Source organism: Rhopalosiphum padi, chromosome 1 (assembly GCF_020882245.1).
Source record: "Rhopalosiphum padi isolate XX-2018 chromosome 1, ASM2088224v1, whole genome shotgun sequence".
Classification (NCBI taxonomy): domain Eukaryota; kingdom Metazoa; phylum Arthropoda; class Insecta; order Hemiptera; family Aphididae; genus Rhopalosiphum; species Rhopalosiphum padi.
In genome coordinates, this window is record NC_083597.1 from 3,698,929 (window position 1) to 3,716,280 (window position 17,352).

The following is a 17,352-nucleotide window of genomic DNA, read 5'->3' on the forward strand; positions in this document are numbered from 1 at the left end:
ACTGTTTTTTCTTTAAAGAAATTATGAAAATTGTTATGGGTGGTTTCTACTGTTTTTAGGATTGATTTTAAGAAATAAATGTCTAACTCGTACAAAAATATAGAATAATAAAATATATACCAACACTTTTCATTTTTTTAATTCTTAATTTTTTTATGTTAGTACGTTTCTTAGATTAAAGTAATTATATGAAGTATTTTTAATTTAATACCTTATTTAATTAAACATTTTGAAGTTTTTGGTTAAAATTAATAAAATACAAACCAAGTTCGAATTATTTTCATAGTAGATATTACCTGGGGTATTATATATATTACACTTATCGAAAATAATTTTATTTAATTAATAATAAAACGTATATTAATAAAAAAAAAATGTTATCTCAATATATTATTATATAAGGCTGATGTATAGTGTGGTGAAATAATTTGTAGGAAATCGTACTCGTATAGCTTTTTTCCGTCTTACTAGTAACGTAAAACATATCAAAATTTATATTCAACAGATTCAATTTTCTGTTGTCAACTTGAATATTAGAGTGAATTAAATTATTACGATATTTTACGTTTTAAATGAGTTATGAGCTGCATTTTTTATATATTAAAATTTTACATACTTCATAAAAACTAAAATATCGTAAAAATCCATCGTAAGAGCACAGTTATAAACATATTATAATATTATTATCTTTACATTATAAATATTATATTTTTAATTGTGTGTGTTTGATAATAAGTTTGAAAACACAAGGTTAGTTCTACTGAAAGCAAATTCGCTATGTTCTAGGTGGGTGAGAAAAAGAAAACACATAGTGTATCTATTGATATTTTCTTAAATTTTTCACTTAAAATAGAACGTACTGGTTTTTACAAAGTTGATGATATATCAAATCGCTTTTAAATATGTTGATAAGTGATACACTATTGTTATATATTGAAGATACCATTTATAATAAGATAACAGTTATAATAACAATTATTGATAAGTTTTACCTACTCCGTTTTAAATTAATTTAACAATACAGGCAATACAGGCAATACAGCATAGTAATTATTAGCAGTATGAAAAAGTTTATAAATTTTTCTTTAACATTTTGAACGGAACGAATTGGATTTTTGTTCGTGTGTAAAAAAACTTTAACATTTAGTATTTGGGTTCTTTTTCCAAGTTGTTTTTCCAGGTTACAGCAATTAAAAATATCGTTAATGCATACAATATTATATTATTCATACGCATTTGAATTTTAAATGCTGACAAAATTGAATACTTATTTAAACATTTTTTCCCTGAAAGGAGTTATTTATGATAAATGATAATTAAAACAATATTAATCTCAGGAACATAAAATATTTTACCATTACGTTATATTATTTTGTATTATATCTATTATACATTTATACCCTAAGCCTATACGCAATGAATTTTTCAAAATATTTTTACTAATTTCAAACAATCAAGATTTTTTATCATGGACTATTCTAAGGTATGTAACGTGTAATAAGTCAACTACAACAATAATATAATAAAATAATATCATAATACGGTTTAATATACCTATTCGATGTTTTTGACAAAAATTAGATTACCATATTATAAATAAAAATGAATTATAAAATATTTTTAGAAATATAGGCTGTCACACTGCACATTTCATACGACCTCCCGTCACTGAATCATTTTTGTATCTAATGATTCATCATTGAATTCAAAATACAACACATCCGTCACAGTAACATAAGTACTCAATTTATTACAAAATACACTTAATACATATTAGTTATGGACAAGATGTGGCTTTTTTTTATTTGTACTATTTTTGTTTATCTATAAATAGATAAACAGGGGTGTGTTTGTGTTTTCGCTTTGGATATTTGATTTGATGAGAGGCAGAGCGAATGAACTTTTATTCTAAACGGATCATTTGTATTATGTTGTCGTAGTCCATTCTAGCAATACTTAACATTAAATTTATGTTTCTATTTCTATATAGTTTCCATTTTTATCAATCTGGAACGTTTCACAATAGACACAATATTATACGGTCAAATGGGTGTAATGACTATTATAAGTATGTAGTTTCGCAGAGCAAGCTGAGTGCACTGAACACTAACCAAATGTTCATTTTATAACACTACTAGATTTTTGACCATTACTTAATTTACCATAAGGTAACATTTTGTGGGAAAAATATACTACGGTGAAATACGGTGGTCCATTGTAAATTGTATCAATACCCTTACCCTAGGCTCTAGAGTAAAGCCCTACCACAATAAATTCAGGTACTGGTCACCCAGTGGTCAGTATTGTGTGGGTGTACATCTGGATGTATCTGGTGTATACTGTACATCTGCTCTAACTATTTTAAAGTGGCTTTTTGTAATTTATACCGTATCTGTCGACCATCTATTATTTTGTATTTTTACCTATTGTAATACGGCCAGTTTCCAAATTGTAAGATTAATTCTTTGTAATGATCATAGAAAAATGTTTTTTGTTGTTGTATTTATCGGTTAGTGAATTCAGTGTATTATGAGTTATGATTTATGAATAATGGTTTAGATAAAAGATCAACTTTTATGTTACAATAATTGTTATAATTAACTATTGATGGACCACTGTATTTTTCTATTTTACAAAAAGGCTATAAAAATAGAAAAAGTGTTAACTACCATGACTTATAATTTCTTTTCTTTTAACGAATGTTGTGTAAAAAAGGGGTTTCTTTTTAATAGTTTCTGTTGGTTAAATACTCAAAAAGTATCGTTTAGATAAAATATCTCAACTTAAAATAGAAGTACATTTACCATTTATTTACTCATTTTCAAAACTAAATAAAATTCCTATTAAAAATATTATTTTAAAACATATAATTTTTCTTTAAGTTTCACTTAAAATATATTAGTTATATTTTTTAAGTTGTTAATATGATATAATTTCTAGTGTGTCAGCATTATAATTTACTTATAAATTATAATATATTATAGACGTTATGTTTTCTAGGTGTTCAAAATTAAAAGTAATTTTCTGTCTTATTATTTATTTTTAGATTTATTTAGATTATTCCATTTCCTACAAAATTGTAAAATAAAAATTAAATACTGGTTTAAATTATTTTTGTGCCATATTTTTTTTCAATTCAAATACATTCACGAGTAAAATTTGATTTCATGTATCTTTAGATTTAAATTTAAATGAAAACCACTACAGTCGATCAGCAGTACTTAGTAGGTATGTATTTTGTTGCTGTTTTTTTTTGTTTTTATATTATATCAGATTATGTCTGCAGCAGACGTGCACATTTTGCTTTTATCTTATCCTCGTACGGAGTATATAAGAAAAAACAAATCCTGTTTAGAGCAATAATAACCAAGGGGGCCGTGTGCACGTTGCAGCTGTTCTATTTATCGTAATGCCCGAAGCCTGTATAAATGCGAAGGGACTCGTCAACCGGAACAGGATTTAAATGAAAAAAATTCCCCTATTTCTTTCGTATAGTGTGGTGGGGGACTGTACAATTCGACAGGTAAGTTCCGGTCTGTATGTTCTACGATCACCGCCCAGAAAAAAAGAACATTCTTTTAAAAATAGGGATACTTATAATTTTATGATAATAGATAATAGTTTAGTCTTTCGTCCAATTGTTCATGATGAAATGTAATTTATGAAATTACTTTTAATTAATAAATTATATAACAAGTATTCCTCCCGCCCCCGTCACGGTCTTTCGTTGATGATTAAATAAGAAAATATAATTTTTTCATAGACGAATATTCCGGTTTTTGGTGTTCTCAGTCACGCTTTCGATGTAACAATCTCGATACTTGGGCACGAATAAGTGCAGGTTTATCCAGACTAATAATTGACTCGACCAACTAGTAAGGAACATAAAAGTACCGGCATAATACCTAACATAATATAATGGTATTTATTTACTGATATAGGATGAATGTGTTCAAGATTCATGCTTAAGATTATATATTTACAATTTTATACTATCTTGTTGCACAATATAGATTCAAGGCGTCAATTTATTTTACAGAAATTACATATTTGGAACATGGATTTAGATTTAATATTATAAATAATTTAGCAATATTGAACTACCTGCGCCAACTAAATTAGATACATAATATAATAAAAAAATGTACATACTTTATTATATTATATTTATACCTATAAATATATCAATTATTTAATAGAAATGATTCGTTTCATTATCATACTAAAACATTAGTATATTATACATTATTATGAGTAAATGTATAATGTATTGTATATAGTACATGTAGTACATGTATTATCTCTGATAAATTATTATTATTATTATAGCAAGTTTTAAATAGTTAGTCAAATTCTTATTTATGGTTTATGCTATAAACTTATTATAAAATTAAAACTTATAATTGTATCCAAACCAAAGAATAACATAATTTTGTCTTTAGTAATATTATTTTATTATATGAATATTTACATGATATTATACAGAACTGATTCGGAAATATATATATTATATCTAATAATAATAAAAATAATATAAATTCATCGAACTATACGAATAAATAATAATTATTACTATAAGTAATACTCTTTGTTTCTCAAGAAAACGAATTACTTTTCTTTGATTACGATTAAGATTGTTATTAATATTAATTTATTCACGGTAATTTTAAGAGTTCACAGGTTAGATTAAAATTGTTGGTCTTAAATTCATTTGATTGTTGCTTGCATAATGTATGGTGATACATACTGCATACCAGTTTAACGTATACTGTAATAATTACTATCATATTTAATTGATAATTTGGCCCTTTTCCTTTGAATCCAACAATAAATTATTATTTTCACTATTATTCAGTGTTATATATTATAATATCGTCAATAATTCCCTAGACAAGAATACTCACAGTGCACTTAGTTGCAACGACTATATAATATTACCCAGCAATAGGTAGTTGTGGTATGAATTTATGTGCACGACGTGGGTTTATATTTAGGCTGTAGTTTCTCGGCGTGTAATGTATTACTAGCAGCTGTGCCAGAATAACACCCGATGTTATATGTAGGAAAAAAACCGAATGCGAGCATCGACATTGGCTTGTGCCAGAGTTCTCTGTAGCTATTGATTACCTATACATTTTTTTCACCGGTTTTATAAATGTTGCGCAGTTGGACGTCTCCCGAAGTATTTTAATGCTCTGTTTCGATTTGACATTTTTTAGTACAGACACGTTCGTTTTTGTAATGAAATTAAAATGTTTATTTATGTATTTAAGTTTAAAACAAATCATGATTCGCGGTTTCAATGTGGTTGTCAATAATCTTTAAAGCGGGTTAACTGTGTAGACATCGCCGTCGTCGATCTTCGTGACCCTTTTCATCTTATTGATAGAAATGATTTCAATAAAACACCTTTTTCCCTTCAAACCAATAATGGCGCCAAATGTGGTGATGGTCCGGTTAAGTTGAAGCCCGGGTGCACTATATTATACACATATATTGATAATTCTGCAGCAACCCTTTACTACAACACCCGTTTGTAATCGGGGCAACAACCCCATTCTTATACGAATATCGATGCGGCCCGATGGTTTCATTGTAATCCTTTCAAGACCCTTTTCGCGTATCGTAAATCGCTCCGCGTAAATATAATAATACATATATATATATATATGTACAATATAGGAGGTACATATTATAACATATATAATATAGCGTGCGGTATACCCATCATATTTCATATTAATCGTATACGCACTGCATAAGTATATAGCGATTGACAGGAAAGTTTCGGTTACCCCGTACGACTCGAGACTGTATGACGAGAAATCCACGCCGCGCGTGCTTGTGAAGTCCGAAATCTTCGCGGATATGGTCATATTATAACGCGAGGTACCTACATATACCGAATACCTATACAGTATATATTATATATTATAAATCGGTGGCATTATATATAATATTATTAGACCGTGCACGCAGCATTGTGTTGTTTTCTCGGAAAAAAAACCTGCGGTTTTCGAACACAAAAACCGAACGATTGTCCCCCAAAACCGCATCTCGTATCTGATTAGCATTTTTCGCACTGCGCGCATTATATAGGCGGTATATTATGTTGCGCACGAATGAAAATATATTACGTGTTTTCGTGCGACCCGCGGTGTATCGGATCTCACGCGGAGAAAAGACTTTTCGGGTCCGATGGGGACGCATTATTTTTCGCAAAAACACGAAACACACACACACACACACACACACACACATATATATACTCACAAAAGCCGTTGTCGATCAGCTGTTGCGCGAAACGCAGTTTCTTTGTCGATCATATGGTCCGCGAGTTTATCCCTCGAGAGTCGCCGAAACGATATAATAACGGTGTGCCCCGTACAGTCTTCGGGTCGTCGGCGGCGCTCATCTCCTATTGTTGCGCAATCGTGAGAATCTGTACAGGACCTCGCGGGGGTTTCCTCCGGTTCGTAGGTACATAATAATAATAATAATATATAAAAATATAAATGTCCGTACAAAGGAACAGCTGACTGAGCGTGTTCGGGTATCGGCGGGCGTGTGTGTGTGTGTATCTGTGTGTGTGTGTGTGTCGGTGTCGGTGCATAATGTGTATACGTCTAAAATAAAATACGTGTGTACGCGCCAGGTGACACCACCCGGCGGTGTTCAGTGGCGGCGGGCAGATGCGGGAAACACCAGGCACGCGACCGGGACCGTCGATACGCGTGCCCATACCCCCGCGGGCCCTACTCCGCCGCCCCGAAGCCGACTCGACGGTAATAGTGTAATATATTATTATACTCGTAAACCGTATACGGCGAGGCGACGATCGGAAACAGCAGCTGTCGCCCCTGATGCTCTGGGCCACAGCAGGTCGGGCGGCTGCTGCTGTAGCTATCGGATTTTTATGCGCGAGTATAATAATTACGGCCGAACGCCGACTGCCGACGGCCGCGGGCCAGTTGTTTTCTCGGCGCGCGCCGCTTGTTCCGCAAATCGCTGGCGCGGTGCATCTGCTGTCCGGCCGCACCGCCGTACGGCTCCTCTTAAATCGCGACACAATTTAACTACTACAGACACATTATAATAACGTATGTATCGACGGATCGTATACATATACATGTTATTATTGTTATATTCTTACTCAACCCTTTTGGCCGCACGCGCGCGAGTTTACGCGTGCCCCGGCCATTATATTATTGATACGTGTCGTCGTAACCGGTGACGGATCCGATTCCGGCCCCACCCACGAAAACTGCTCGCGATACACGACAAAGTTTTTTTTTTTTAATAAAATAATATTATTGATCGGATAATTGAATTTGGTCATTATATATTTAGTTAAAAACAATGCTATAATATGACATAAATAAGAGACATTTAAAGATTTAAGCCATTTAAGAGAATATATAGTGAGATTTTTATTTATTTGTTGTTTGTTTATTTAAATGACCTAAATGATAATTTAAAAATAAGTGCAAGTGATGGATTTTGTGTACATATAATACTTGGAAATGCATACAAGATTTGTGTGTTGCGTTTATTTAAATGAAAATCGAGGGAGTTTTGGATAATATTAATATGTTTTGAACGGGGAACATATTACGAAATCAAAAGTCGTCGTATATTGATATAACGTCGTTATTTTGGTATAATATTTATTGGTGCCTACACGGCTACACGTAATCGTTGTCTACGAAATAGGCTCTCGAGTGGTTCGATTTTTAGTTTATGTCTTCAACTGTTTTGTTTTATGGTTTTCCTAATAATTTATCTTTTTTTTCGACCATCACAACTCGTAGTGAACACGGAAATTCGTTTTTCTCTTCACAAGTGCGTCGTCCGGCCGCTGTCCTCAATATAATATTATAATAACGTAGTCGTCGTTTCCGGTCCACGTCTTATAATAATAATTTCACATTGTTATATCCGTTAACAAAATCGTGAATGACATTCCGCATTATTATTTAATTTTTTTAAATACGTTTCTTTTAGTTTTTTCTCATTGTTTTTTTCGAGTTTGAGATATGAGTTCGTTATGAATTACAGTTCAATTGTTATCAAACATCGTTTTTTTATTGTTTATAAGTATTCGATTTAAGTTTTTCAACTTTGATCGTAGCCACGCATAATTATTATTTTTAAGAGTAACCTATATTATTGTTTTTTCTTAAGTTTTCATTGATAATTATTAATACAAATACAGCATATCAAAGATATTTTGATCTAAAACCATAATATCAATTATAAAATATAATATTTTATACCTATAATCTGGTCCTTTGGGTTAATATTGTATAATATGAAACAATGTCTGGTGTTTTGATATATTAACTGTATACTTTAGAAATTCTAATAAATTTTAAATTAAACGAATTAATTATTAATCGATCTAGCTGACCCTAAATTTGATAGTATACCTATCTAGTACAATTTTAAGTGAAAATAATATAATATTTCATTATTTTTTATGTACCTATCATTTAATGTATCGAGCAGTTGTAGAAAGTCATTCAATTTCGAGAAAAAACCATCGTTACATGTCATTAATTTATTGATCAATTCTTAGTATAGGTTATTTTTTTAATATTTCCAATATATTATTCAATTACCTTTTATATATAGTATGATATCTGTATTTAAAATTTTTTACTTAAATTATAATTATTAAAAAATTATTTGATTTTATGCTGATTTATGCAATCATTCTATCGACATTTTATGTCTGCTTTTTACTTTTTATTATTTTATTAATTAAGGTTTTAAAAATATTCTCACCAAAGTTGAATTTAAACTAGAATAATATATTAAAATTGTTAATTAATTTAATTATATGTAATTTTATAGAAGAAAAAACTGATGACAAAAAATATAGCAAGTTATATGGCCTAGACAAACGTAGTTAAACGGGTTTTTATCTGATGTTTCAAAAATAATCGACTATAGAACGTTACACATTTATGTGCAAGCGAAAACAAAAATATACAATATACATTATACATATGAATGTTTATAAATTGTAGTTTCATAATTTATTTGAATTTCTTTAATATGTTTATAAATATAGTGTCTTGTAGTGTATATAATTATAGCTTGTTAACAGATCTATGTCCGGTCAAGAAAATTGACAATAACTGCCTCTCGGTTCTTTCTGGTGAGTTTTATGAGGACGGCAGGACGCCTTAACCTAACCTGGGCTTTTGAGATCAATAGTTGAACCAGTTTTTTAGAATTTTATATTGGCTGACGTATCGGTAACACATTAGAAGCAACGTCCCGTCAGCACAGTTTGCGCATCATTTTCGTTAGATTGGTAAAAGGTATTTGGATTGGTATTAACAACTAACATACGTATTTCAATTGACATTCGATCTATGGTGACACTTAGCAAAAACTGATTACACAACAACAAACTGTACTCACAGTAGATTAAAAAAATAACGAGACCAATGTTGTGAACATAAAAACAAAAAATGGATACCGATTTAAAAAAAAAAGCGTTCTTTTGGGACACTGTATATTTACAGTGTACCTACTCTCGATCCGCAAAATTAAGATTAAGAAATTATTTTGAATTTTATAATAAAAAATAGATTAGAAATTGAAATTTAACAACCAAAATAGCGAAATTTTGATTATTAGGTTATAAAATCGAACGACGTATCTCCAGTGATCCTAACCTAACTCGGTGGACTTTTTTTTTTCATTAAATGTATCAAAAATTACCAAAAAGTAATTATATGTATAACAATCGTATTGTATTTTACTTCGTTATTGTGTAATCGGTTATCACAACTCAATTAAACCGATTATGATGTATAATATAAAGATATATATATTGTATACATATAGGTATGAAGATGATTCCGCGGAAGACAGCGGATAATCCGTAACGCGGATAGTCCACTCGCGGATAATCGAGAGTACACTGTAATTATTATACTCCTCAGATTATCATATTTTTAAAAAAAATATATTGTCTTAATTGTCTATATATTATTCATGTACTTAGTAGTTACCTATATTGAAAAGTTAATGATTTTGTTTAATATAATTACATTATAATTTTTTCGTAGTAAATTTGCATTGTAATTATAAAATTGTCAACTTTTAATACTAAAATTGAAGTCATTTTTATTAAATATAATTAAAATACAATTTTTCCTACATATAAGTTTACTTGAGCTGTATAATGTTTTGGCAGTTTTACTTTTAGAAGTCGGCTTGTCTTAAATATACAGGGGCAACAAGTTTATTTTGAAACTTCTCCCGGTGTGATCTGTGTAGCCAAATTCATTGTTTATTTCCCTCCCAACATGTGCAAGCAACAGTTGCGTTGTAGGGGTACTTTTTTCGTGTGTGCGTAATTATTTTAGTCGTACATTTTATATTTAAAGGCTTTTCATCCTATCTCCCCTGTGCGAGTCGATAGCCGTATGACGCCAGATGTTGTCCTTCTCACATATAGAAGGGATCCCATACACGATGCTTCCAGTTGGGAAAAAAAATAATGTGTATATACTATATAGTGTAGTCATATTTTTAGTATTCCTATATAATACATCTAAATACAAATAAAATGATATGATCAAAACATGCCTTTATTATTGTGTAGGCATCATCTTTGAACGATGCATAGTGTGGGTCCGTTACTAAAAATAATTAAAGTTTAAAATAAGTAAATACATTCATTTAATTTATTAAAATTGTCATTAAATATATATCAAAAATATATCATTTTTAATATTTTTTTTTTTTTTTTATAGAGTAATATTATTTTGTTTACAGCGGTCTTTTTTGTTTTTGCTTCAAATACTGAATATTTCTATTATTCAAACATAGATATATTATTTTATTTAGTTTTTACTAAATCTTTAAGATGAGTTTTACTGTTACGAGTATAGTCCGTAATAATAAACGGTGGCGGAGTCGCCTTATTTATTACCTTGCACAACAAGTCGTACCAGCCGCAGAATTGTCCATAGGCGAAACGCTCCCACGCTATCGCAAATCGTGCTTTCCCGTCATTCAAAAATATTAAAAATGTACTGTGAGAGTATTTAATAATCTTTTATAATAAAGGGGAAAAGTTTTTAATTCAACTGGAACTTTGTATAATAAATTAAAATTCTTTCTGTTTTGGACATAATATATTATGATAATTCGAATATTTTTTATTTCAGTGTACCTATTATTTTTAAGTTTAATACTGTATTAATGACGTATACTATTTTATATATAATTTTTATCTAATCAATTGTTACAAACTAAAAAGCAAAATTTATGTTGTTTTAAGATTTTTTGCTAAACAAAATGTATATTATTATATTTTTTACCTGCTGATTTAGGTCGATAACGAGAAATTAAAATTTTGAAGACAGAAGTTTAATATCGTAATAACTATTTTTAAAAGAACTAAATATTGCGTAGAATGTAATATAAACTTATTATGCGAAAAACACTGTCTATTAAATTCAATACACTTATTCATATAATTTGAATCAATTATGTTTTTTTATTGTATATAGGTACTATTATTGTACTTATCTATATTTATTGTATAAAACATGTTTTTTTTTCAATTTTTTTCGTAGATAATTTATCTATAAATAATTATTCATAGATATACCTATACTTAATGGAATAGACGGATATTGAAAGTATTATATCTACGTTATACAGTATTAATTACACACATTACTCATTAGCTAAATCCTTAACCGGCTTTATCTATTGTGTAAGTAATGTTTAGGTATTGTTTACTATTATTTTTAATTTTTATTTCCGGCTTCATCTGGATAAAATAAACATAAAATTCTGAAGTATATTATAAATGTATGGATGACGTGTTTATATGAAAACATTGACACAGTATAAAATAATAATAATTAATATAAGTAAACAACAATGGTTATTGAACTGTTTGTGTGCATTGTATATTGAATAGCTTAGTATTGTATTTAGTTTTAAACATATTCATATAGATAAAGTGTAATTTTAAAATATGCCACTGGAAATAATTAATAATTAATACTTGTAAGCACTTTAATAAGCTAATATTTAATACAGTACTTAATAAAGATTTTAAGTTAATTACATTTTTCTAATATATTAAGTTTTTTTGTATTATTAATTTTCCCATTTAAAATGTTGTTATTATATTTTTGCACTGTTTTAATACTCAATATAGGAGCGGATTAAGGTATGTGGTGGCCCCTTGGTGGAATGCATTATGGGGGCCCCTTATACATAAACAAGGAAATATATTTTTTTACTTATTAAATAACATTTATTATCATATTATTTAGTAGTAGTAACAATTAACTACTTATTTAATAATAAATAATTATAAAAACAATCAAATGGAGTATAACTAGTATAAGTAATATCATCATAATATTTTTCCTGTATACTAATTTAAATATCATAAAATTGTGGGGGCCTCGAATTTGGGTGAGGGGCTGGGCTGCAGCCCACTCAGCATTCCCCTAAATCTGGCCCTATAATAAGATAAAAAAAGTTAATTCTAAATATTATTTATATTGTATAACCAAGTTTAAAATTAATGCATACGCTCGAAATATATTATGGTATTCATTTTTATTAAATAACATTATAATTTATAACGTATTCTATTATTTTTGCTACTTTATGACTTGTATAGTTATATACATTGTTATATACTTATATCAGTAGATAATCAATATATATGTTTATAATATGAATATGCATATTATAATATGAACTATGATTTATGGGTTTTAGTTTATTTTGAAGTTCCCTGAATGCGTCTAGAAATGGCACTTATTAAATGTTTCAGTTTCAAGTACGTCAGGAATAAAGTATCACCCGAATGCGTTCCAGTTTATTTAGAGTTACCCACCGTGCATCATGTGACGATTAAACTAAATTGTTGAGGTATAAGCTTCCCAACAATATTTGTTTATTTATTAATTAATATTATTGTGGCTTAAAACCATTTTTAAAATGTTGGGTAAGTATACTCACTCAACTCATTATATGTTGTAATAATGTAATATTTTCATATTATTTATTTAATTTTGGTTGATTTTTTTAATTCCATAATTTTCATATAGGTAGTTGAATCAGAGAGATTTGTTTAGCTTAGTATTTTTTTATACTATCTTCTATGAATTTAATTTTTTTTTCTCATTGTCCGATCTAATTTTTTTTTTTAGGTATCTATATGATAATTGATAAGAGGTTTGAATCAAATTATTTGCGTCTTGTTTAATTTTTTAATATTTCTAAAGGTAATGTTATTTACGAATATTAAGTACCTATAGGTATGGATTAATATGGGCTATAGTGCAAATGCTATCAGCGATAATATTACGAATACGGTCGGGAATTGGGATGTTCCAAAATTATTAGCGATACTATGGTGAACGCGCCTGGGCTATTAAAATGTCACGACATATAGTTACTGGGACGCATTAGAGCGATGGCCGGTTTATTTAATTTGTATTATTATTATTGTAGTAAGTTTTTCATAAACAAAACTAAATTTACACTTCATCATAGGTTTTTCTATTAAAATTTGATTTTCTGATTAAAAGTCATATCTAACATTCTTATGCTATAAAAAGTTATAATATCCTTTAAATGGAATCTACGCTAAAGAAATTGAATTTTATATACTTTAAACACGCTTCATCTGATTGTTGTTACTTGATATAAGCCTAATAAAAAAAAAATATATGAATTTTGAAACACTAATTAGCTATGTATAGATAATTGATATATTAGGTATTGAAACAACAATCCAATATTGAGAATATTTCATAATGATAATTTAATATCGTATTATCGTCACGTTCCAAATTATTAAGAGCATTAACGACCCACGTTTTAATTACGTCATTTTCGGTATTGATTAAATTTATTTTGAAAATTGAAGGATATTATTTTTATTGATCGTCCATCAAATTGAGTTATTTTTAAGCACTCGGCTTGTTCACTTTCTATCATTCGTTATATAAACGCGTTTATTATAATATACCTATGGGCTATAGTTGAGTTTAACAATGAATCAGTACTACTTGATTTTATCATTGATAATTCATAAAACATTAAGAACAAATCATATAGAGTTATAAATTTATTTTAAATGTGTTACGTGTCTATTTTATAATACTTATTAGTTATTAACAAATATAATTATTGGATTCAGTAGCTTCAAGCTCATAGGTCATAAAGTTAAAATGTTAAACGAAGGGATGGGATTAAGGATAAACTGACTTTAGTTTGTGTCATAAAAGTTGAATTTACATGAGTAAATAATGTAGGTAGGTACACTTAATATTTTTCAGTTTTAAATTCACTCTTATGAAAAATTTACCTTTTTAAAATTTTATTTTAATAATTCTTTTCTAGTTCGGGTAACTTACACTATTTTTACCAACGATGAGGTTGCATTTTTTTTGGCAGACTGTTTTTTATTTTTAAATATACAAAATAGGTTGAGTATTGATTTTTTAAAGTAAATAAAGAATTTATTAGTAATGAAATACCAGTAAAGTTTATCAATACATACTTCAAATTTTATATAACTAAAATGAAACGAGATGGTAATTGGTAATAAACTTGAAATAAAGTAATAGATTCCTACACATCATATATGGAACTGCAGTAAACATATCATGATAACATAATATTTCAGAACATCAGAAAGAAAAAAAATATTGGAATATTTCTATTTATAAAATAATTTTGGTATTCACTATTCAATGTTATCAGTGATAATAATTTTATTACTATTACCTTCACTGCCCTACAGTTTGCCTCTGTAACTTATTCCACAGATTTTTTTTCATTTCGAATGAGTAAAAAAATTTATACAATTTTGACACGGCTGTCGATGAGTGGGAGCGTTCGTATAAAATCATGAATTCATGACGATGTCCGGTGCGTGCGACCGGATGAAAAAAAATCCTAAAATCGTACTTATAGTGATTGTAGAACTCCGTTGAACTGGAATACCGTCGTTATACGATGTCTATCCGGTGCTAGATTTAACCTTTCGTGCGTGGGTCTCAGTTTCGTTCAATACGATTTGTTGCTAGCTGCCTTTAAAATATTGATACATTGTTATTGACGCTATTTTTTAGTGTTATCTGTGTCTTTGTCATTTAGGTCTTTGGTCTTTGCCAAGACACAAATAACGCTGCATTGTATATGCCTATGTTAATATACAAACGTGCTGCACTTTTTGTAGCATTATACAAATACAATCGCCCCCTTAGGATTTCGCACGACGGATTCACACGATCGACGATCGACGATCGATGCTCTATACCCCTTCTTCCCACAAGCCCCGACCATGTCAGGTCCCCAGTCCCCACCACCGGATGACCCGTTTGCGAGAGGGGAAAGGCTCGCGCAATATAACAGACGTGCGCCCGCGGTCAACGTCGTGAGAATCGCGCTCCACACGCAAACACACGCACACGCATATATGCACACACTAACACACACACATACACACCTTCGTCCCGGTGCAGCAATCGTTTTCTAATGCCACCGCCGTCTAAATACCGTCTACGACTCAGGTTTTTACCGTTTCCCACGATCGTCGGTCCTATATATATATATATACTCATCATGCGCCCAGCCACGTCTTCTGCAGCCGACCTATACTTGCAGAACGCGGGGGCGACCACCTCCCCATGCCAACGACTTTTTAAACTCGGGTTGCGTCGTAATATATTTCTGTTTAATCGATGGAATAATAATATTCTCTTCTCGACATCGTAGTTTTCCGTGTTATATATGTATTATGTATATCACTTGTATAATATAATATTATTGTATCGTCACCGCGGAGCGCACTGAAATCGCGACGAATCCATTAAACCACCGACGATTTACGTTGTACGTTCATATAATATATAGGTGGGGTGGTTATAGATAGTACACGCGTAGTTACGCAGTAATATTATTTGGTATACAGCGGAATCTCCGTTACCATCACTGTCGTCGCCGTCGCGCGATTCCTTCATGCGTGGCTCTCAACTGCAGCACCGTGACCGTTTCCGGCGGATGTGATTTATCGGGCCGTAAAGAATTTCACAGTCTTTTGCGCTCGTATCTTCGCCCGAGCAGGAAGTCCGAGGTCGAGTGCCGTCGGTTTCCCCCCGAGTTTGTTTTACTCTCGTGTTACCACTGCAAAGATATCGCCATCGCCGCCGGTGTTGTATAAGTTTGCTGTTCGTCGGCGTTTCCCCCCTAATCGCCACTGCAACAAGTCGGTTTTTGGTTACCGCCGACCGCGTTTATAGTATCCCGTAACGCACGCGCGTTTATGACATCGTTTACCACAAACAGCACGACTACTCCCGACTTGAGGCGGTTCCCTGTTATTGCATTATATTTAAATACTATAGTTTATATATTATATCATACATGGCATATATTATGCGTGTATACGTATACTTTGAATGAATCGCTATGTAGTTCGATTCGTATTTTAGATAATATAATATGTATATTATAGAGCTCGACAACCTATATTTAAATTTTATACAATAATATTATTATGTATACGCAATACGCGCGAGTATAACACTATAATATATTAATATATGGATAATTAATAACTAATAAATATTACTGTATATTATAAAGTTCAGTGACTTTTTATATGCCGTGTTTGCTTTTATAATAATGAAAAAATAACAATAATTTTATGATATCAAAGTGCAAAAGTATGACGTTATTTATTGATAAAATTCTTATTAATATTATTAAATAAATATTAAATATGGTTTTTGGTAATTGTTTAATAGAAAAAATTTGTGTATCGCTGATCGATGGTTATATTTGTATAATAGATTTTATTTCATAGTTTGTTCATATTTTTATCATTACAGAGTGTCAACAATGTTAATAATCGTTTTTATGATATTAAATTATACGTACAGTAATAATTAATTACAGAGGTCACATTGCAACGTGTTCTAATAAGAAAAAATTCCTGAAATCATTCCATTGTGATACGAGATCGCACAGGCTAGATCGTGGGATACAGGAAAATATAGTCGCCATGAAATTATTTTTTTTCCTGCTTAATTTCTGTAAGATCATTGATCAACAGGTGTAATGTATATAGTAGGTAAAAAGTAATAACTATGTCTGATCGTATAATAATTTTTTTGTTGATTCTTAAAACCAGATGTCCAGACTCCAGATGTACCTATACTGCATGTTTTTAAACGTTTTATTTTTTCTTGTAGTCGTGACAGGTGTATGTTAAAAATAAAAATTAACATTAAAGGTACTGTTCTTAATATATTTAATATAAATTAGTATTGTATAATTTGA

At 30.0% G+C, this 17,352-nt stretch overlaps 2 protein-coding genes across 2 annotated transcripts in view; one reads left to right on the forward strand and one right to left on the reverse strand.

The window, feature by feature from the left end:
• Positions 1-6,421, reverse strand: part of LOC132918073 (uncharacterized) — a 42,293-nt gene extending 35,872 nt beyond the window's left edge. Inside the window, exon 1 of the mRNA XM_060979150.1 lies at positions 6,274-6,421. Coding sequence (XP_060835133.1) covers positions 6,274-6,326 — 53 coding nt within the window. The 5' untranslated portion in view covers positions 6,327-6,421. The remainder of the gene's footprint in view (positions 1-6,273) is intronic.
• Positions 1-17,352, forward strand: part of LOC132918071 (protein neuralized) — a 30,805-nt gene that overhangs the window by 2,892 nt on the left and 10,561 nt on the right. The gene's annotated exons all lie outside the window — the stretch shown is intronic.